We start from the raw sequence: 23,935 nt of genomic DNA, 5'->3' as shown, positions 1-23,935 counted from the left end.
ACGCGGCAATACCAAATATGTGTACTTTCATTGTTTTTTTTTTTTTCAAAAAATGGATTTATTGGGGAATATTTTTTTTTTTTTACTAATTTATTTAGAGATTTTTTTAAAATTATTTTTACACTTTTTTTTAACTTTATTACATAGTCCCAGGTGGGACATCACTGTCTTGTGACAGATCGCTGATCTGTCAAATCACAGATTACTGTGACAGATCAGCGATCTGTCACAGGCATTGAAGCAGACTTCATTATGCTTGCGCTTTGCAGGCAGTGAGGAAGTCAGCTCCCTACTGGCCCCCGAAGGTCCCCGTCGCCATCTTGGATCCGGGGGCCTGTAGGGAAAGAGCCCCCCGCAGCAGCGCTGCACATTGCGCTGCTGTGGGGGGCTCAGGGAAGCACGGACGGAGCCCCCTCCCTGCTGATGCTTCCCTTTAACCCCCGGTACACCGCGATCGTGTTTGATCGCGGTGTACAAGGGGTTAACGTGTCGGGGCGGTCCGTGACCACCTCTGACACATTGTGCCGGGTGTCAGCTATGATAATTAGCTGAAACCCGGCCGTGATAAGCGGCGCTCACCACGTGGGCGCCGCTTATCGCTATGACGTACTATCCCATCCCTGGGAATTAAGTCCCAGGGCACATGGACGGGATAGTACGTCTAATGGCAGAAAGGGGTTATAAATAGTCTGGGTGAAATCGTGGATGAGGATGAGGAAAAAGCCAAAATGCTAAATGACTTTTTTCAACAGTACTTTCACAAGAAAATCCTATGACGGATAACATGATCAGTGATAAAAATTCTCCATTAAATGTCACCTGCTTAACCCAGCAGGAAGTACGGCAATGTCTAAAAATCACTAAAATTGACAAATCCCCAGGTCCGGATGGGATACACCCCCAAGTACTGCAGGAATTAAGCACAGTCATAGATAGACCATTATTTTTAATCTTTAAAGATTCCATAATAACAGGGTCTGTACCACAGGACTGGCGTATAGCAAATGCGGTGCCAATATTCAAAAAGGGGACAAAAACTGAACTTGGAAATTATAGGCCAGTAAGTGTAACCTCAACTGTGGGTAAAATCCTGGAGGGTTTTATAAGAGATACTATACTGGAGTATCTGGAGAAGAATAACCTCATGACCCAATATCAACATGGGTTTACAAGGGACCGTTCCTGTCAGACTAATCTGATAAGCTTTTATGAATAGGTAAGTTCCGGACTGGACCAAGGGAATGCAGTGGACGTGGTGTACATGGACTTTTCAAGACCTTTTGATACGGTGCCACACAAAAGGTTGATACATAGAACGAGAACAATGGGTATAAGGGAAAATATGTGTAAGTGGGTTAAGAGCTGGCTCAGGGATAGGAAATAATGGGTGGTTATTATTGGAGCACACTCGGACTGGGTCACGGTTAGCAGTGGGGTACCACAGGGGTCACTATTGGGTCCGCTTCTTTTTAACATCTTTATTAATGACCTTGTAGGGGGCATAGAGAGTAGAATTTCAATATTTACTGATGACACTAAACTCTGCAGGGTAATCATTACAAAGGAGAACAAGTTTATATTACAGGAGGATTTATGTAAACTGGAAGCTTGGGCTGATAAATGGCAAATCAGCTTTAATGGGGATAAATGTAAGGTCATGCACTTGGGTAGAACAAACAAGATGTATAATTATGTGCTTAATTGTAAAACACTGGGAAAAACTGTCACTGAAAAAGACCTGGGTGTATGGGTGGACAACAAACTCACATTTAGTGGTCAGTGTCAAGCAGCTGCTGCAAAGGCAAATAAAATAATGGGATGCATTAAAAGTGGCATAGATGCTCATGAGGAGAACATAATTTTACCTCTATATAAGTCACTAGTGCGACCACACTTAGAATACTGTGTACAGTTCTGGTGTCCGGTGTATAAGAAAGACATAGCTGAACTGGAGCGGGTGCAGAGAAAAGCGACCAAGGTTATTAGGGAACTAGGGGGTCTGCAATACCAAGACAGGTTATTACACTTGGGGTTATTTAGTTTGGAGAATCGAAGGCTTAGGGGTGATCTTATTACAATGTATAAATATATGTGGGGACAATACAAAGACCTTTCTAATGATCTTTTTACTCTTAGACCTGTGACGGGGACAAGGGGGCATCCTCTACGTCTGGAGGAAAGAAGGTTTAAGCATACTCACAGACGCGGATTCTTTACTGTAAGAGCAGTGAGACTATGGAACTCTCTGACATATGATGTTGTAATGAGTGATTCCCTACTAAAATTTAAGAAGGGCCTGGATGCCTTTCTTGAAAAGTATAATATTACAGGGTATATACACTAGTTTCCTTAATATTGCGTTGATCCAGGCAGCTAGTCTGATTGCCGTATGTGGAGTCGAGAAGGAATTTTTTTCCCCAATGTGAAGCTTACTGTTGCCACATGGTTTTTTTTGCCTTCCTCGGGATCAACATGTTAGGGCAAGTTAGGATAGGATATGGGTTGAGCTAGATGGACTTAAAGTCTCCCTTCAACCTTAATAACTATGTTACTATGTGGTTTGATACTTCTGAGTCATCAACGGCTTTTAGATTTGATTTGTGTAAAGTAGTAAAATGCTCCTGGAATCTTAAATTTGGTAGAAAAAGTAGTAATTCTAACTACAAATTCCTAACAAGGAGTGGGGGAGCTGCAGTATATATTTGTGTAACTAGACCTGGGAATGAAAACTGCGATCCCTGGAAAGATGCAGCTTGGAATACAGGAGACTCATGGGGATATAAGTTGGAGCTCGACGCCTAACGTGTATTATTTAATTTGACTTTGAATGCTTTGCTTACAAGAGTTTTTTGGAGGGAAAAATGCATTCAGCTCTGCTAGTCTGGGCAGGCAATAAAACTCAGCATTCCAAGCTGACCATTTGCTTGAAGGGATGGGGGGTGAAAATTCTCAGAGAGAGAGAGAGGAGCTGTATGTAGGATTTGGTCCTACAGAAACCAATGGTGGGAGGATTAGTAGGCCAGCTTTGGTTGTTTCACCAGAACAATGGAAACTAATTCACATTTTCCTGACAGCGCTCCTTACCTTCTAAGCCCTGCTGTGGCCCCGAAAAGTAGTTTCACCCCCACATATTGGGTATCGGTGTACTCTGGAGAAATTACATGACAAGCTATGGTGCAATTTCTCTTGCTATCCCTGTGAAAGTAAAAAAAAATTGGGCTTAAATAAAAGTTTGTTTGGAAAAAAATTTGATTTTTCTTTTTACTGGTAGCATAAAGACCCCGGGCAAGCAAAATGGCACTTCTTCCCTTTTGAGATTTGCACTGTGCCTCAAAACTAGTTTTCGACCACATATGGGGTATCGGTGTACTGAGGAGAAATTGCACCACAAAGTTTGGGGTTCATTTCCCCCTGCTATCCTTGTGAAAATAAAAAGAAACTGTGGCTAAAATAACATTTCTATGGGAAAAATTAGTTTGCTTTTATTTTCACTACTCTACATTATAAACTTCTTTGAAGCAGCTGGGGGTTTAAGGTGCTCACCACTCATCTAGATACATTCCTTGAATGGTCTAGCTTCCAAAATGGTGTCACTTGAAGGAGTTTTCCATTGTTTAGGCATATCAGTGGCTCTCAAAGCGAGACATGATTCCAACAGTCCATTCCATCAAAGTCTGGGTTCTAAAACATCACTCCTTTTCTGAGCCCTGTCATATGGCAACATAGCATGCTCTAATTATTCCAGCAACAGTAATTTACCACCTCATAAGAGGTATCTGCGTACTCAGGAGAAATTGCACAAAACAAACTTGGTCAATTTTTTTCCTGCTATCCTTATGAAAACAAAAAAATGGGGCTAAATAATATTTTTTTGGAAGAAAAATATGCTTTTTTATTTTCCTGGTTCAATGTTCTAAAATTCTGTAAAGCACCTTGAGGTTCAAGTTGCTCACCACACATTTAGATACTTTCCCTGAAGGGTCTAGTTTCTAAACTGTTGTCAATTGTGTGGAATCTCTACTGTATAGGTACAGTATATCAGGGGTTCTTCAGATGTGACATGGTGTTCCCTAATTATTCCAGCAAATTTTGCATTCAAAAAGTCATATTGTGCTCCTTCCCTTCCGAGCCCTGTCATGCACCCAAACAGTAGTTTTCCCTCACATATTGTGAATCAGCGTACTTAGGAGAAATTGCTCAACAAATTGTATGCTGCAATTTCTCCTGTTACCCTTGTGAAAATGCAAAATTTCGGGGTAAAAATATGTGTGTGGGGAAATTGTGTTTTTTTTTATTTTCATGGCTTAACATTATAAACTTCTGTGAATTACCTGGTGGTTCAATGGGCTCACCACACATATAGGTAAGTTTCCTGTGGGGTCTAGTTTCCAAAATGATGTCACTTATGGGGGGCATTTCACTGATTAGGCTCATCAGGGGCTTTCCGAATGCAATATGGTGTTTACTAATAATTACACATATAGGTAAGTTTCCTGTGGGGTCTAGCTTCCAAAATGATGTCACTTATGGGGGGATTTCACTGATTAGGCTCATCAGGGGCTCTGCGAATGCAATATGGTGTTTGCTAATAATTCCAGAAAATTTTACATTTAAAAAAGTCAAATGGTGCTCCTTCCCTTGCAAGTCCTGCTGTGTACCCAAACAGTGGTTTTCCCCCACATATGGGGTATCAGCATGTAATGAAGTAATTGCAAAACATATTTTGGGGTCTATTTTTTCGTGTTACCCTTGTGTGAATAAAAAAAAATGGTTCTAAAGTAATTATTTTGTGACAAAAAAAATTTCATTTTTTTGTCCACATTCCAAAAATTCCTGTGACGCACCTGAAGGGTTAATACACTTCTTGAATGTGGTTTTAAGTACCTTAAGTGGTGCAATTTTTACAGTGGAGTCACAAAATCAGAAGAGTCACATATTTATGCACAATACAGCCTAGAAAAAATGCAATAGATAAGACAAGTGACGTGAAGCAGAACTATCAATATGGGAGAGGGAGAAACATAAATATTGGACCAGTTCATAGATAAAGAGTCCGGATGTTTTATAGTCCTCTGATTGGGGTCTCCTAATGTGTTGTGATGCCTCCACAAGGTCTTGAAAGCAAATTCCTTAGTTGATGTAAAAAGACATAAATCCATGCGACACATTCATTCCAGCACTGAGAGTGTCAAAGTTCGTCATAAATTTATACTCCCAAACACGTCTCTCTCTCTGAGATGTGAAGTTACCTTTCAATACCAGTAATTTCATATCCATGTTGCTGTGATCAGGGATACAAAAATGTTTTGCCACAGGTAGATCCATTCTTTTTTCTCTTATAGTGTGACGATGAGCATTCATCCTTGTTCTAAGCTTCTGCCCTGTCTCCCCCACATACAGACCCCCAGTTGGACATTTATTACAAATAATTAAGTACACCACATTAGATGTAATGCAGGTGAAAGTACCTGGGATCTTGTAGTCCTGATGTGAGTTGGGGATCTTTATCTTGTCCGTGGTCATTATATATGGACAGGTTTTACATTTTTTCTGGTTGCAAGGAAAGGTTCCTGCAGTTGTTGGAGAGGACAGGGAGCTTCTGACAATGATGCTTCTTAAATTTGGGGGCTGCCTAAAGCACAGCAGTGGGGGGTCTGGAAAAATGGACTGTAATCGGGCATCTTTTTGTAGTAAAGGTTGTAATTTCCGTGCAGCTCCCTTTAGCACGTCCATATTTGGGTTGTAGGTGACCACTAGAGGCACCCGGTTATTTTCTTCTTTAGCTTTGTAATGTAGCAGGTGATTCCTTGACATTCTTGTGGCTCTTGTAATTTGGTTTTCAATTGTTCTTGGATGGTAACCCTGATTCAAAAAGGTCTTTTTGAAATGACCAAGGTGTTTGTCTCTATCCATGGGGTTGGAACATATACAATTGTATCTGTTGGCTTGGCTATAGGTAATAGAGCTCTTTATGTGTTTTGGATGGAAACTGTCCCATTTAAGGTATGTTGGATGGTCGATTGGCTTTTGATACAGGGATGTCTCTATTTCATTGTTTTTTAGCTTAATGATGGTGTCCAAAAAGTTAATCTCAGTGCTGGAGTAGTTGAGTGTTAAATTGATGGTGGGATGAAATTGATTAAACTGTTCGTGGAACGTCTTTAGCTGTTGCTCAGACTCCGTCCAGATGATTAAAATATCATCAATGAAGCTATAGTAGGCCAGGGGCTTGATGGGGCATGAGGACAAAAAGTCGCTTTCAAGCTTGGCCATGAAAAGACTTGCATACTGTGGAGCCATTTTACTTCCCATAGCTGTGCCAGTCTCTTGTAGATAGATCTTGTTGTCAAATTCAAAGTAATTGTGGGTGAGGATGAATTTTATAAGTTTCACCACAGCATCAGCATCAGTCCCTGTGTTTTCCATGAAGAATTTGCAGGCATTTAATCCATCTTGTTGTGGGATATTAGAGTACAAAGATTCCACATCCATGGTGGCCAGGATGGTTCCTTCTGGTAGAGGACCTATTGCTGCTAGTTTATTCAATAGGTCAGTTGTGCCCTGAATGTAGCTAGTTGTATCCTTCACCAGTGGTTTAAGAATACCCTCTACCCATCCAGATACCTGCTCAATAAGGGTGCCCACACATGAAATAATTGGTCTTCCTGGATTTCCAGACTTGTGGATTTTGGGAAGCATGTAGAATGTCCCTATTCTTGGAGTCTCTGGTATCAGGTCATCACCGACTCTTATGGACTGGTCAGGAAGACAAGATACCAACTTGTTTAGTTCCTTGTTATAGTTCTGTGTAGGATCCGACTCCAATTTTCTATAGTAGCGTGTGTCCATAAGTTGCCTGTTTGCTTCCTTCATGTAGTCTGACGTATTCATCATGACTATTTTATGACTCATTTATTTCACAAATGCCATTAATATCGAAGAAATTTTACCACTATCTCGTAAAATACAATATGTCACAAAAAAGAATTTCCGAAACAGTTGGATCTGTTGAAGCATTATTACCACATGAACTGACACTGGTCAGAAATATAAAATTTGGCTCGGTCATAAAGGTAAAAGCAGGCTTGAGGGTGAAGGGGTTAATAGTGTCAGGAAAGTGCCCAGCTAATATACTGAAAGTGTGGCACCTGGAAGAAAATTATTTTATTACTCCTGGAAGCGACTGCTATTTAGTCACTGCTCATAGGACAGTGGGTGGAAGCTACAATGACACCCAGCAATTTGACTGACATCCGTGTCTGTAGTACATCCCCTACATAGTGTTTTGGACATTGACTGTAACCATGCCGGAACAGGTGTATGACTCAAAGTCAGGGGCTTCTGGGAGGAATAAAGTTAATGTTTTCTCATGTGCCGAACTTTACAGATTGTGGCCTGTCACCTTCCTAAGGCCCTTAACATGCAGAATAACCCTATCTCTGCAGGTTAATAGCGATATGAGACATACCAGGTTCCATTTAAGGAGCTCAAAATGGGTTCAATGCACGCCTAGAAGAATTCAGAGTGCTATTCATGCATTTTTCTGTTAATTGGAGGCTTTTTAGTATTGCAATTGGTAGCAAATTTTATTGACGCAAATTGAATTTTTTATGAATATTCGCTGAGGCAGGTGGATTCAAATTTCAAATCATCTTCCTAACTCTAGTAACCACACCAAAAACATTTTCCAGTAAAATTATCAATAATTGGAAAAACCTGCTACAGCATCAGGATATGCCCTTCACTGTTCCTAAAATATAGACCCAGAAAGTGGCTACACAAGTCAATAAGACAACAGGCCATGACGTGATCATGGATCGTTCTCTCACGTTCCCTGGAAAGAGTCCTGTACCCAATGGAAGCAGTGTACTGAATCAGATGTAAAAGAACAATGTCCAAAAATAAGAGCAGGTGTACCCTTAGGATTTATTTTTTAAATACATTATTTTTAATAAAATGCGTTTAAAAAGCAATAACATTTAATTTTTTGCGTTCAATTTTCTAAACATTTGTTGAAGAGTTCTCCTGATCTGATGGTTCTTCAGACTGTATATGATGGGATTCATCATTGGAGCCACCATAATATAGAGCAGAGATATAAACTTGTTCGTGCTCAATGAACTCTCATCTGATGGCGTCATGTAGACCATGAAGAGGGTTCCATAATAGATGCATACAGTGGTGAGATGGGAGCTGCATGTAGAGAAGGCTTTTCCCCGTCCAATGGTGGAAGGAAGTGCTATTATCGTGAAGAATATCCTCATATAGCTTAAAATGATTAAAGCAAAAGGTGTGACACCAAAAACTATAGAAATAAGAAAATCAACGGAAACTAAAAGGTGAGTTTCTGATGTAGCCAACTCAATTAGAGGCACAGAATCACAGAAGAAATGGTCAATGACATTCTGACCACAAAACTCCAGCTGCCAAAACAATATAACCTCCAAGGATAAGAGAAACAACAAGAACCAGGAGCCAAGAACCATCTTGAAGCAAACATGAGATTGCATTATAGAATTATAGCGCATCGGGCGGCAAATGGCCAAGTATCGATCATAGGACATTAAAGCAATTAGATAACACTGGATGAAGCCAAATATGAAGAACAGGTAGAGCTGGATGATGCAGGACCTCACTGGCACCTCCTTCATATCCAGTAGTATAATATTTAACATCATGGGCATAACGGTCGTGGTAACGAGGATATCGGCTACAGCTAGATGCTTGAGAAAGTAGAACATTGGGGTATTGAGGTTGTGATTGGTGGACACCAACACTATAATAAGGAGGTTTCCAGCCAGTATTATCAGGTAACAGAAGAGGAAAAGGATGAAGAGCAGAAATTTGTATTTATATAGACCATGAAATCCAAGGAGCAGGAACTCTGTGACTTCAGTCTGGTTGACGTCGCACATTTTTGATAAAAATAAAAAATAGCTAGTGGTTGATTCCCTGAAAAAAAAGGAATTATGTTATTAATGGGAGATAACATTATTTATATATCTATTTCTATAATTGCCTTGTAATGTTTTCATTTTCTGCTCTGTCCAGATGTCACCGTATCCCAGAATTCCAAGTGGAGGAAGTTCACCGACCACCATATTGGGATACCCAAGTGATGGGTTTCTCAATATGGAAACTGCTGCTGGAACCAACCTATTTTGCGGTTCCACCAGCGGAACACCGTCACACCACACAAACAAAAACTCAATACGCTGTACACACCACACACACACTCTCACACACTCTCACAGTCACACTCACATAATCACACTCACTGTCACACTCACACACTCACGCAGCCTCTTGCGCGGTACCACCAGCGGAACATCGTTGCATTGTGCCTGCACAAATTCCGCGCAGCTGCAGTGAATCATTCTGATGATCCCGGCGTCAGATGCGCGACGTGTCTACAGGCAGAGGAAGTCGGTCACATTAAAGGGGGTTTCCCTTGAACGAAAGTTCATTTTAAAAATTGTCTGTGTCTGACCGTAGACAGAGCATACCACATCTCCTGGGCAGGGGATGAAGCAAAAGACAATACTGTCATTACAGCAGAGGATCACAGAGAATTCAATTTTTGAGGTAAAATATTTCGCTGACTGTTTTTAAACAATATTTTACCTCACAAAATGTATCCTCGCCGATCTCCTACTGTACTGTCAGTATTGTCTTTTGCTTCCTCCCCTGCCCAGAAGCTGTGGTATGTTCTGTACACGGTCAGACCCAGGGGTGAGAGAGACAGAGCACAGGGGGGAGGCAGCTCTAACGGGACAGCACATGTGGGGAGAACGCAGCACAGGAAGCAGAGAGACAGCAGACAAGGGGGATAGCACTTGGGGTAGACAGGTCTAAGAAGAGAGCACAGACGGGAGAAGTCAGCACATGGGGAAAGAGAGAGTGGATAGGTGGGTGAGCACATGGGGGAGAGAGATGCCCCCATCGTGACATTACCGCCCTCCATCTAGTGTATGAAATAATGATAAAAACTGAGCATAGCCTCTTTTAGTTCTATTGTTTTGAACATGTGCTGGTGCAAATATATTGGTACTTCCCTTTCCTTCCACCATTGCAGAGGTCTGTGGTCACTCAACAGGAGCACTGAGAACTATATCTTACCTGCCGACATCCGAGGCTCTTCTTTTGATTAGCTGGCCTGTCATTATTGTGGTATGATGCACATGTGAACGGATATCTAATCAAAAGAAGAGCTCTGGATGCCAGAAAGAAAGACTAGGCACTCCCACTCCTACGCATCGGCCACAACCCATTGAATTGGCCGATAAAATGGGATGTGATAATCGCAACATCTCAATTTTACATCTTTCTCATTCTATATCTGTTTAAAACCCTGAAAACTGTCTAGCAAGTGGAGAAACACTGGAAAAACTTATCCATACATAATAGTAGAGGTAAGATCCTTTGGCCTTCATTATTTACACATCTGGTGAAATAAAAGTGATATCATCTGCATTCATAAATAAAGTAATCAAGTTTCATAAAAAAATCACAGTCTTGCTCTATTCACTAATCTCCTATATCTGTGACTTTTTTTTACTCTTAAAGTGAACCTGAAAGTACAACTACCCATGCAATGGCCTAATTTAACCCTTTCATTCCCTAGCCATTTTACATTTTCCTGTTTTATTTTTTTCTTGAGCTTTTCCCAAGATCCATAACTTTTTCATATTATGCATAATATAGTCACACGAGACCATATTTTCTGTGAGACAAGTTTTACTTTTGAATGGCTCCATTTATTTTACCATATAGTGTACCTGAAATACAGTTATGCAGCAGGACAATGATCCAAAACACACCAGCAAGTCCACCTCTGAATGGCTTAAGAAAAACAAAATTAAGACTTGGACGTGGCCTAATCAAAGTCCTGACCTTAATTCGATTAAGAAGCTGTGGGAAGACTTTAAAGAGGCGGTTCATACTCATAAATCCTCCAGTGTGGATGAATTTTGCAAAGATGAGTGGGTCAAAATTCCTCCAGAGTGTTGTAAAAGACTCATTGCCAGTTATCGAAAACACTTGATTGCAGTTGTTGCTAAGGTTGACCCCACCAGTTATTGGGTTTAGGGGGAAATTATTTTTCACACAGGGACCTGTAGGTTTGGATTTCTGTTTCGCTTAATAAAAAAAGACCTTTTAAAAACTGCACTTTATGATTCTTTGTGTTATCTCTAATATTTTAATTTATTTGGTGATCTAAACCACTTAAGTGTGACAAACATGCAAAAGAATAGGAAATTGGAAAGAGGCACTTTTTCATTCCACTGTAAATAAAAAAAATTCCAGTAGCGGTAAAATTGCAATTGCACAATTTTTGGGGGAATTTTATATTTAACATGTTTTCTATGTGGTTAAACTGACCTGTCAATGTGATTTCACGTGTCAGTATAAGTATGCAAATAACAAATATGCAAAGTTTATTATTTGCTTAGGTGGTGAAAAAATTCCAAAATTTGTTGCCATATTCCACGTCCCATTAGATTTTCACTTTTTGGGCTTTGGGCTGAGTGAGGGCTTGTTTTTTTGTGCCCAGAGTTGATCTTGCACTGCAATGTATATGAGAAATTATGCTCTCCCATACACGCCAGCCATGATCCGGCCTTCACAAAAGGCTCATAATGACAGGCAAAGGGGGTCGCCAGCAGATCTCCGGCTATTATGACAACCCATTGGCACCCCTTGATCACATGAAGGGGTGGCAATGGGTGGGCTGATTGATGAGCTTCCAGCCCATACATGTTTAATCTCACAGTCAGAGTTTGACAGCAGGATTTAACAGGTTTAGAGTTGCGGGCTGTTCATTGCTCTTAAAAGCACATGACAGCCAATTAAATCAGCCATCAAGTGTGGGGTAAAGATGTGGACTCAGCATCAGAGCCCTCATCAAAGTTGTCGAGGTAGCTATTTTGGGAGGGCTAAATTAACCCTTCACGGTTGAGCCAGTGATTTCCAAATTATTCCAGTGTTGCTAGCAACTCAAATGACCACACGGAGATGGGGGTCTCTGTACGGGAGGATCGAGGCAGATCACTAAGCCCCTTTATTTTAGTCACTTCTTTTATAATCTTTTGCTTAATTATGCAAGGTTCTCAACTACCAATAACATCATTTCACTTTATAAGCCAATAATATTGCAAGAAAACCGGAAACTACATATATGTCCGTACCTAGATAGCGTAGAAAGTAGTATAATGGCATATTCTTCAGAGTTTTACCCCCCCGCCTCCCTTATCTTATACAGATGGGAACAGTCTGGTTTCATGACAGCCCATGCCAATTATAAAAATTTATCTTACAGCTACAAAAGCGGAGAAACGAAACCTTACAGAGAAATGGAGAAGTGAAACTCAAGCTCTGATTTTAGTATTAACCCATCACAAAGTCAGGGACACAGCATATTAGGTAATATGAAGTAATTATATGTCATATATCATGGAGGGGTTAAACATTATGAAAGCACTATGTGCTCTGCTGTTTCCTCAAAATTTTGCTTTAATTTATATGTAAATAGGGTTCACAAGTTCACTAGTCGGTCGTATCAGAGCATTATCAGATCACTAGTGGTATGTCACTATTCGATGAAAAGGATATAAAATTTTAAAAACATCAGTGAAAAATTTACCACCACCAAGACACAATATTAAAAACACTATAGAATGGAGCAGCCCCATGATAAAGGCTGAGACCGAAGCAGAATACTGATGAAACCGCCACTCACATGCGGACCATTCCTGGAGGATGTTCATAGTATTGTAAATGTCCAGGTTTTAATTTGATGCCTCCATCCTTTTCTCCACTGCCTGCCCCACAATAACAGTAGGTCAACGGCATAATTTCTCCACTGCTATTCACAGTCAATCAAAAAGATGATGGTGGCAGTAGGCAGGGAAAGGTGAAAAGGATCAATATCCTGCAAGTGCACGGATGCGAGCACCAGAGCACTTGCAAACCTAATTTGCATATCAGTGAAAGCTGAATTTCTGATTAAAATTAATTAACCCAAAAGAGGCCTACAAGGAGATCATCCAATAAATACTATTAGAAAACCAAAAAAGGGAATGGACACCAGAGCTTAGTTAAAATATACAACATTGATTACTGAATTTAATACAAAAGGAAGAGACACCTAAGTTCCATGCCAGAGCAGGAAAGATCATGAACAGGTCTGTAAACATGCCTAAAGGGAATCCAAAATGGTATACTGGTAGTGGCTTAATAATTAGATAGATATACTGAGAGTAACATTAAAAATTAAGAATGGTGGGGGCAGACTAAAAGTAATTATGAATGCTTACAAATAAGGTTTTGCATAAAGTGCATAGTGCTTGAGTTTCATGACGCCCCTGGAAGAAGCAGGCGGCGAAACGCGCGTCAGGGTGAGGGGATACCCGCATACACAGTGCCACAGGTAGATATACATCAGGCTCCTTTCCATATATTTCTATTGTTGTTCTACCTACTTTTGACAACTTTATTGGATGCTTTACCTTGCAATGGGGCGTTAGTATAGGACTTGATGGCACTAGGATGGCTTGGTCTATGTATGCATGCATGCATAATTTATGCAGCACACCTCAGGGATCTACTATTGTCCATGTCTGTTCACACTAGTTATCTTGCTAGAGCGTTATTATTTGTGGCAGGATCCCCTCTTGTTTGCATTCTTGCATTGTATTTAGAACACATTATGCTGCATATATAGTATTTACATGATATTATAGCCTATTTATCTCTGCTTTTGGTATCCCCTGTCATGGCTATCTTGCTTTTGTGTATACTGTTTTTAGATGTTTTTTCAATAAAATATATATATTTTTAAATTTACATCATCATTGTGGGATCTCTTCATGTGCCCCTCATTTGTTTGTGGGGGACTGGTTGTGTTGCATGGTTGAAGTGACCCTTCTTATATATCTGGACTCTTTTGTTGACTTATTCTGTATGTTAGTGTGTCACAGGCGGTGCATGACAGCGACGTGGCTGGCACATGATGTCACTGACATGCAGTGCCTGCGATGGGTGCACTCACATCAGTCACCAACCTCTGCTAGGTTGGCAGCCACTTTAACATGAGCACACTGGATCTTAATGATAAGGATGCAGGTAGGTAAGAGGGTTTTTTTTTGCCCTCCCACTGGCTGTGCCCCCTATGTCACTTGGCCCTGGCTGTGCCCACTATGTCTCTTGGCACTGACTATGCCCCCTATGCCCCTGATGTTCCTGCTTGGTATTAGCTTTGCCGCCTAGGTCCCTTGGCCCTGGCTGTGACTCCAAAAATGGAGACCCAGGGGGCACAGCCAAGGCATGGGATCCCAGAGGGCACAGCCAGGGCCAAGAGACCTAGGGGGCCAGGATGGGACAAGTTGTTAAATAAATTGGGCAAGGATGAAGGAATTAATGGGAACCTGTCAGGTCCCCCATGCCCTCAAACCCAGCCACATTCACTTATTTATGAGTAACTTCACTGCCTAACAAGCCCTGTATAGTGTTTGTCTGTAAATATGAGCTTTAAAAAAATGATTTATATTGTCCCTGTTTCCTATGCTAATGAGGGCATTGACGAGACAATGGGGCGCTGGTTACCCCTTACTAGTCAGCCCTCTTTCTGTGTTAACACGGGGTTCAGAGGCGCACTGCGCATGATCAGATAATCAGAAGATGGCTACCAGAAATGTGCAGGGTGCGCCTCTGAAGCCTACACCTGGCTGCAGAGGTGCAGTGATGCTGCCGAAATGTGCGGCACATGTGTGTGAGATTTTCAGGGGCTGACAGTAATGATAGGTCCTACAAATAATGTTATCATGCCCACAGGGGCGAGATACCAAGGAAAAAGGGCTGACTACTAAGGGGTAACTAATGCTCCATCGACCAGTCAAAGCTCTCATTAGTATATGAAACAAAGACAATAAAAATGTTCTTTTTAAACCTCTTTTTATGGACAAATATTATACAGGGAAAGCTAGGCAGGGAATTTATTCATAAAAAATGAATCCTTCTTGGTTAGAGGGAATGGGGAACACACATTATTAGTTTATTGTGGCAAATGAGGGATATTATTATTGCTGTAATATAATTTACCTTTAACAAGACTGTTTTCCACAGGGAAGGGGGGCAAAAGGGAGGGTCTGTTAGTGCTGTCTTGCACAGTATGTCATTTTTTTCTTCATCTGTTGTAGTGGGGAATATGCTCTAGAAGTGATCAGTTATAGATAGCTGTTATTTTCTGCAGACAATTCTTAGGGAGTTGTGATTGTGGTCTGTGCCAGATGAAGAAGAAAAGTGAAGATAAAGGACTTCCCCTAGTGATGTCACTGGTGAGTCAGTGCATCACATGTACACGCACACTTTACATTATATACAAAGCTCCTGCGTATAATGGCACTGGTGATCACTGCAATGCCAGTGCACTATACACTATATACAGAGCTCCTGTGTATAATGTCACTGGTGATCACTGTATTACCTGTACAATTACACTATATACAGAGCTCCTGTGCATAATGTCACTGGTGATCACTGTATTACCTGTACACTGACACTATATACAGATCTCCTGTGTATAATGTCACTGGTGATCTCTGTATTACCTGTACACTGACACTATATACAGAGCACATGTATAATGTCACTGGTGATCACTGTATTACCTGTACACTGACACTATATACAGAGCTCCTGTGTATAATGTCACTGGTGATCACTGTATTGCCTGTACACTGACACTATATACAGAGCTCCTGTGTATAATGTCACTGGTGATCACTGTATTGCCTGTACACTGACACTACATACAGAGCTCCTGTGTATAATGTCACCGGTGATCACTGTATTAGCTGTACACTGACACTACATACAGAGCTCCTGTGTATAATATCACTGGTGATCACTGTATTAGCTGTACACTGACACTACATACAGAGCTCCTGTGTATAATATCACTGGTGATCACTGTATTACCTGCACACTGACATTATATACAGAGCTCATGTATAATGTCACTGGAGATCACTGTATTACTTGTACACTGACACTATATGCAGAGCTCCTGTGTATAATGTCACTGGTGATCATTATGTTACCTGTACACTGACACTATATACAGAGCTCCTGTGTATAATGTCACTGGTGATCGCTGTTTTACCTGTACACTGACACTATATACAGAGCTCCTGTGTATAATGTCACTGGTGATCACTGTTTTACCTGTACACTGACACTATATACAGAGCTCCTGTGTATAATGTCACTGGTGATCACTGTATTACCTGGGCACTGACACTATTTCGAGATCTCCTGTATATTATGTCTCCTGTAATCCCTGTATTACCTATAAAATGACACTATACACTCCTGTGTATAATGTCACTAGTGGTAAGAACAGTGTTGTTTGTATTTTGGTTTCTGTTAAAAATCAGTATTGCTGTATTTCTGAATAAGTGGTGGCAATATGTGGTCCGGTCATGGTTTGGCTACATTTGTCCATGTATTGATATTATTTGGTCACTATGTGGTCTGGTTACTGTGTGATGATATTTATCCCTTGTATGTTGTATTGTTCAGTCACTCTTTGGTGGTAATATGTGTTCAGATCACGATCTGCCAGTATCTGTCTCTGTATGTGGTATTATTCGGTCACTATGTGATTGCATATGTAGTCCAATCATGTTATGCTTTTTTTTTTATTTTGTATGTGATATTATTCTAGCTGCTTTTAACCAAAAAAGCTCTTTTGGCTTTGTGCACATGGTGTGGATTCTGCTGCGGATCCGCAGCAGTTATGGCCCTGCGGGTCCACAGCAGATTTAGGTGTGTTGTACAGTACCATTGTTTTCGATGGTAATTTGGAAAATGCCGTGCACATGCCGCGGATTTTTCCACGCGGATTTGCTGCGGGTTACAATCCGCAGCATGTTAATTCTTTGTGCGGCTAGGTAAACCGCAGGACTTTTGTCCTGTGGATTTACCTGTGGATTTCTACGGAAAAATCTGCAGCTCTCCAAAATACGTGTGCACTTAGCCTTAATGTAAACTTCCCAAATTCACATCCCAGTTTTAGGCTATGTGCACACGTTGCGGATTTTGGTGTGGATCTGCAGCGTTTTTGGACGTGCGGAATTGCATCAAATCCACAGTGTAGTGCACAGCCAATGTTAGTCAATGGTAAATTAGGAATTGGTGTGCACATGCTGCGGAAAAATCCACGCAGAAATACAGCGGGTTTTTTTCTACATTATGTCAATTCTTTTTGCGGATCCGCAGCAGCGGTTTTTGGTGATGCATATTCTATCTGTTTCTCTTGAAAATTCCACCTAACAAATCTGCACAACAAAGACGCATTACAATCCGCACAAAATCCGCATCAATTCCGCATGAAATCCACAAGCTTTTTGCCCTGCGTTTTCTGCCTAGAGATGCGGATTCTGTGCAGAAAATTCCGCAGACTAATCTGCAACATGTGCACACACCCTTATAGTGAGCCACCTCTGTTTTACAGTCAACTTCCCACTACAATGGGGATAACAGCTGAAAGGTATGTGCATACTTTTGGATTTTCTTTTTGCTCCCCTTCTTCCAGGAGCCATAACTTTTCATTTTTCCTTCAATATGGCCATGTGAGGGCTTGTTTTTTGTGGGACAAGTTGTACCTTTGAATGAAACCTTTGGTTTTACCACGTCATGTACTAGAAAATGGGAAAAAAAATTCCATGTGCAGTGAAATTGCAGAAAAAAGAGCAATCCCACAGTTTTTTTTTGCTTTTTTACTAGGTTCACTAAATGCTAAAACTGCCCTGCCATTATGATTCTCCAGGTCATTATGAGTTCATAGACACCAAACATGTCTAGGTTCTTTTTTGTATAAGTGGTGCCCGCCCCGTCCGGTCATTTCCTCCTACTGTCGCACACGGCTGCATGCGATCTGCGCACCCTATCTTTAGCATAGGGTGCGCCAACCGTGCGCTGGCCGTGCGCTAGTAGGATTTTTGCGTGCGCTGCGCACTTTTGAAGGTGTGCTGGTGTGCGCCGAAATGCACCATGTTGTTACAGACTTCATTGCACACAGCAAGTGGGTCCGTTCCATTACTGTCTGCTGCTGCCTGTTACATATATTGACCGTATATACCTAGCCCTAGGTGTCAGTGGCCAGGAATATTTTGCTTTTGCATCTTAATCCTGATTATTTTCTTCAAAAACAATCCAGAGCACATGTTTTTTTCTCCATTTGCTTGTTGGCACTGCAGAATACAGACAGATCCTTTCCATATTACAGCGTCAATATCTAGCTATTTTAAACAGGGGTTCGGCAGTTACAGCGATCACATCTGAATGCGCAGAAAATTCTGCCATTTCTGGGCTACTGTAAAATTTTGTTGCATTGTCTTATACACGTACTTGACACCAGCTTACTGAAGAAAAATCGTTACCTACAGGGCAGATATTTTAATCTGGGTTTTGTCCGCCACACAGATCGCATATCATTGTGCTCAAAATTGTGCCATTTCAGGCCTCCATTGAATTTTTTTGCTACCTCTTTGCCTACTTCTCGACACCATTTTCCTGTAAAGAAAATAAAATACGGGACAGATATTTTAACCCCTTTACCCCCGAGGGTGGTTTGCCTGCTAAAGACCGGGCCAATTTTTACAATTCTGACCACTGTTCCTTTATGAGGTAATAACTCTGGAACACTTCCATGGATCCCGGTGATTCTGACATTGTTTTCTCATCACATATTGTACTTCATATAGTAATTACCAGTTATAAGATGCAACCATAATCCACAAAAATACAGACTCCAAACAATCAATTGCAAACAAGGAGAACATGAGTCATAATGTATCTCAAAACATATAAATATTTTATTTAGGGTAAATATATACCACGTAAAATAATTTAATACACATCGTTACTCCATTACTAAAGAAACCTTCTCTCGATCCATCCTGCACAAACAACTACAGACCAGTCTCCAATCTCCCCTTCATCTCTAAACTTTTGGAGCGCATAGTTTACTCCCGCCTTACCCATTACCTCTCCACTCACCCCCTTCTAGACCCTTCACAGTCTGGCTTCCGCCCCCTACATTCGACTGAAACTGCACTCATCAAAGTGACCAATGACATTCTAACAGCAAAACGTAATGGTCACCACTCTCTGCTCATTCTTCGTGACCTATCTGCAGCTTTCGACACTGTTGACCACCATCTCCTTCTCTCTAGGCTCCAGTCACTAGGCATTAAGGACAAATAATAAAGTAAACCCCGGCACTCAAATGAGGACATAGGAATAATGCATAAGTGGATTTATTGACACACTGCAAAGGGAACCTAACCAGAGCAACAGCACCAACGTTTCGGCATAAAACCTTTCTCAAGGTAGTTGCCTGAAGAGGTGTGAAAAAACAACAGTAATAGTGAGTGCATTTATGTACACGTGATACATAGAATAAATACATACACAAATAGTACAAATAATACAAATATACATAGAAAATGTACTGCGGACGGAACGTACATTACTGGTTAAAGCAGGAAAACACGGGTCTCACAGGACAACCGAGTATTTTCAAATGGAGGTGAGGTTCCTTACATTTCGCAGAGTGTGCTTCTTAGTCACATGGGGAAAAAAATTCAACATAAGTGGACAAGTATGTACCAAAGAAGAGGCAATATTGGTCAAGGCACAGATAATGCAACAGCCAAAATAAGTATCCGTATGGGGAAGGGAAGATGCAGAGGAAAAAAAGGGGAAAAGAAAAGAAAAGCAGAAAAAAGAAAAAAGAAAAGAAGAAAAGAACCCTCTTCTTTCTTTTTCTTTTCTCTAAAATCTGCCCTTTTCTCACCATGGAAACAACAAAACCCCTCACTGTAGCATTGATCCACTCCCGCCTGGATTACTGCAACGCTCTATTAATTGGCCTCCACGTCACTCGACTTTCCCCTCTCCAGTCCATACTTAATCCAGCAGACAGGGTCATCGATCTGGCTAATCGGTACTCGGACGCGTCTGCTCTTCGGCAGTCATTACATTGGCTGCCCATTCATTATAGGTTCCAATTCAAAGTACTTGTTCTCACCCACGAAGCTCTCCACAGTGCGGCACCCCCTACATCTCCTCCCTCATTTCTGTCTATCGGCCTAACCGACCGCTGCACTCTGCAAACAACTTTCGACTAACCTCTGCACTAATCCGTACCTCCCACTCCCGACTCCAAGACTTCTCCGGTGCTGCACCAACCCTCTGGAATGCTCTACCCCAAGAAATTAGAACTATCCACAATTTGCATAGTTTCAGGCGCTCCCTCAAAACACATTTGTTCAGAGTGGCCTATCACATTCACTAATCAAAGTCATTCTATGTGTAAGTGACCGTGTGTTGCCCATTCACTATCTCCATCCATCCCTCACTCCCTCAAGATGGCTGGACCTTCATTGTAAATACACCATTGTAAATACACACCTGTACTCTGTATCTCCCCACCTCATTGTAGATTGTAAGCTCTCATGAGCAGGGGTGGCTTATTTTGCTTTAATTGTATTGTTAACGTTGTTACTTATGACTTGTGTTTTGAAACTGTTAAACTGTAAAGCGCTGCGGAATATGTTTGCGCTATATAAATAAAGATTATTATTATTATTATAATTTGTTTATCAGATATGGAAAAAACAGTGTGATCCTCAAAGACAATGGAAAAAAACGCAGTCACAAAGTAGATCAGGACAACACAGTATGCTTAGAAATATATATAAAAACAATACTCACAATTAATATCACAAAGAAAGGCAGGAAAAGCCATAAACCACCCACATGTATTGGGACTGGGCTGATCCACCTACAAAGGTCACATAAATAACATAAGTGATGCTTTGCTGTACCTATTGTAATGTGCCAAGCATAAACTGTGCAAAGTTATAAGTATGTAAAAGGTTAGTTATCCATATGTATAGAATCTCCTGTCCACAGGGCGACCACAGACACGACGCGCGTTTCTCGTGACTCTCGCTTCCTCAAGTACCTCATGTTAGTGGTAAAATTTCTGTGATATGACTTGCATTTATTTGTGAAAAAAAACAAAAATTTGGTGAAAATTTCAACTTTGAATTTTCATGCCCTTAAATCACAGAGATATGGCACACAAAATAGTTAATACAGTCATATGTAAAAGTTTGGGCACCCCTATTAATGTTAACCTTTTTTCTTTATAACAATTTTGGTTTTTGCAACAGGTATTTCAGTTTCATATATCTAATAAGTGATGGACTCAGTTATATTTCTGGATTCAAATGAGGTTTATTGTACTAACAGAAAATGTGCAATCTGCATTTAAACAAAATTTCACCGGTGCAAAAGTATGGGCACCCTTATCATTTTCTTGATTTGAACACTCCTAACTACTTTTTACTGACTTCCTGAAGCACTAAGTTGGTTTTGTAACCTCATTGAGCTTTGATCTTCATAGCCAGGTGTATCAATTCATGAGAAAAGGTATTTAAGGTGGCCACTTGCAAGTAGTTCTCCTATTTGATTCTCCTATGAAGAGTGGCATCATGGGCTCCTCAAAACAACTCTCAAATGATCTGAAAACAAAGATTATTCAACATAGCTTTTCAGGGGAAGGATACAAAAAGTTGTCTCAGAGATTTAACCTGTCAGTTTCCACTGTGAGGAACATAGTAAGGAAATGGAAGAACACAGGTTCAGTTCTTGTTAATCCCAGAAGTGGCAGGCCAAGAAAAATATCAGAAATACAGAGAAGAAGAATGGTGAGAACAGTCAAGGACAATCCACAGACCACCTCCAAAGACCTGCAGCATCATCTTGCTGCAGATGGTGTCACTGTGCATCGGTCAACAATACAGCGCACTTTGCACAAGGAGAAGCTGTATGGGAGAGTGATGCGAAAGAAGCCGTTTCTGCAAGCACGCCACAAACAGAGTCGCCTGAGGTCTGCAAAAGCACATTAGAACAAGCCAGTTACATTTTGGAAGAAGGTCCTGTGGACTGATGAAACAAAGATTGAGTTGTTTGGTAATACAAAAAGGCGTTATGTATGCGCTGTATTGTTGACCGATGCACAGTGACACCATCTGCAGCAAGATGATGCTGCAGGTCTTTGGAGGTGGTCTGTGGATTGTCCTTGACTGTTCTCACCATTCTTCTTCTCTGCCTTTCTGATATTTTTCTTGGCCTGCCACTTCTGGGCTTAACAAGAACTGTACCTGTGTTCTTCCATTTCCTTACTATGTTCCTCACAGTGGACACTGACAGGTTAAATCTCTGAGACAACTTTTTGTATCCTTCCCCTGAAAAGCTATGTTGAATAATCTTTGTTTTCAGATCATTTGAGAGTTGTTTTGAGGATCCCATGATGCCACTCTTCATAGGAGAATCAAATAGGAGAACTACTTGCAAGTGGCCACTTTAAATACCTTTTCTCATGATTTGATACACCTGGTATGAAGTTCAAAGCTAAATGAGGTTACAAAACCAATTTAGTGCTTCAGGAAGTCAGTAAAAAGTAGTTAGGAGTGTTCAAATCAAGAAAATGATAAGGGTACCCATACTTTTGCACCGGTCAAATTTTGTTTAAATGCAGATTGCACATTTTCTGTTAGTACAATAAACCTCATCTGAATCCAGAAATATAACTGAGTCCATCAGTTATTAGATATATGAAACTGAAATAGCTGTTGCAAAAACCAAAATTGTTATAAAGAAAAAAGGTTAACATTAATAGGGGTGCCCAAACTTTTACATATGACTGTAAGTTAAATTTCTCACATATCTATTTTACATCAGCACAATTCTGGAACCAATTTTTTTCTTAAGACGTTATAAGGCTTAAAAGTTGACCAGCAATTTCTCATTTTTACAACACCATTTATTTTAGGGACCACATCAAATTTGAAGTCACTTTGAGGGGTCTATATGATAGAAAATACCCAAAAGTGACACCATTCTAAAAACCTGCACCCCCCAAGGTGCTCAAAACCACATTCAAGAAGTTTATTAATCCTTCAGGTGCGTCACATGAATTTTTGGAATGTTTAAAAAAGCAAAACTTTATTTCTCAAAAAATTACTTCAGGTCCAATTTTTTTATTTTCCAAAGGGTAACAGGAGAAATTTGACCCCAAAAAGTTATTGCTCTATTTGTAGGCCAATACCACATATGTGGGGGGAAATCACTGTTTGAGTGTATGGCAGAGCTCGGAATTGACGGAGCACCGTTTGACTTTTTCAATGCAAAATTGGCTGGAATTGAGATCGGATGCCATGTCACGCTTGGAGAGCCCCTGATGTGCCTAAACAGTGGAAGCCCCTCACAAGTGACTCCATTTCGGAAACTAGACCACCAAGAAGCTTATCTAGATGTGTGGTAAGAACTTTGAACCCCAAAGTGCATCACAGAAGTTTATAACGTACAGCCGTAAAATTAAAAAATCATATTTTTTCCACAAGAATATTTTTTTCACACCGATTTTTATTTTCCCAAGGGCACCAGGACCCTAAAAGTTATTTTGCAATTTGTCCTGAGTACGCTGATATGCCATATGTGGGGGTAAACCACTGTTTGGGTGCATGGAAGAGGTCAGAAGGGAAGGAACGCCAGATTTTACTGCTATGCTTTGCAAGTGTAGGGAAGGTGACCTGACGGACAGACTAGTCAGAGAAAAGAAGGAAAGGTTTGCACAGTGTAGGTAGGTGTCAGTTATTACAGTGGGAAACAGCTAGGAAAGTGTAGTAGATGTGCAATACCTGGGTTGACCATTAGAGGGCATGGAGGAGTGTGAGCAAATGACTTGACAGCAGCTTAGGGCTTAGGAAACCATTGGTCATGGGGGGCGGAGTTGCAGGGAACCGGGTTTGGTATAAATACTGAGAGAGGGTTCCAGAAAGTTCCAGTCCCCAGGGGT

General features: G+C 40.8%; 1 protein-coding gene across 1 annotated transcript; it reads right to left on the bottom strand.

Annotated features, from left to right (window-relative positions):
- Positions 1-7,979: 7,979 nt before the first annotated feature.
- LOC141049927 (olfactory receptor 5G3-like) lies at positions 7,980-8,915 on the bottom strand. Its single transcript, XM_073546769.1, has one exon. The coding sequence runs from the start codon at positions 8,913-8,915 to the stop codon at positions 7,980-7,982; it is 936 nt and encodes a 311-aa protein (XP_073402870.1).
- Positions 8,916-23,935: the final 15,020 nt, after the last annotated feature.

This window comes from Dendrobates tinctorius, unplaced genomic scaffold (assembly GCF_039654945.1).
Source record: "Dendrobates tinctorius isolate UK_male_01 unplaced genomic scaffold, ASM3965494v1 ptg000151l, whole genome shotgun sequence".
In the NCBI taxonomy this organism is placed as follows: domain Eukaryota; kingdom Metazoa; phylum Chordata; class Amphibia; order Anura; family Dendrobatidae; genus Dendrobates; species Dendrobates tinctorius.
Note: the sequence above shows the minus strand (reverse complement) of the source record. Positions and strands in the feature narration are given on the sequence as shown.

What these genes read in the sequence shown, in the direction of transcription:
- LOC141049927 (XM_073546769.1), bottom strand. Translation starts at nt 8,915, where the DNA reads ATGTGCGACGTCAACCAGACTGAAGTCACAGAGTTCCTGCTCCTTGGA.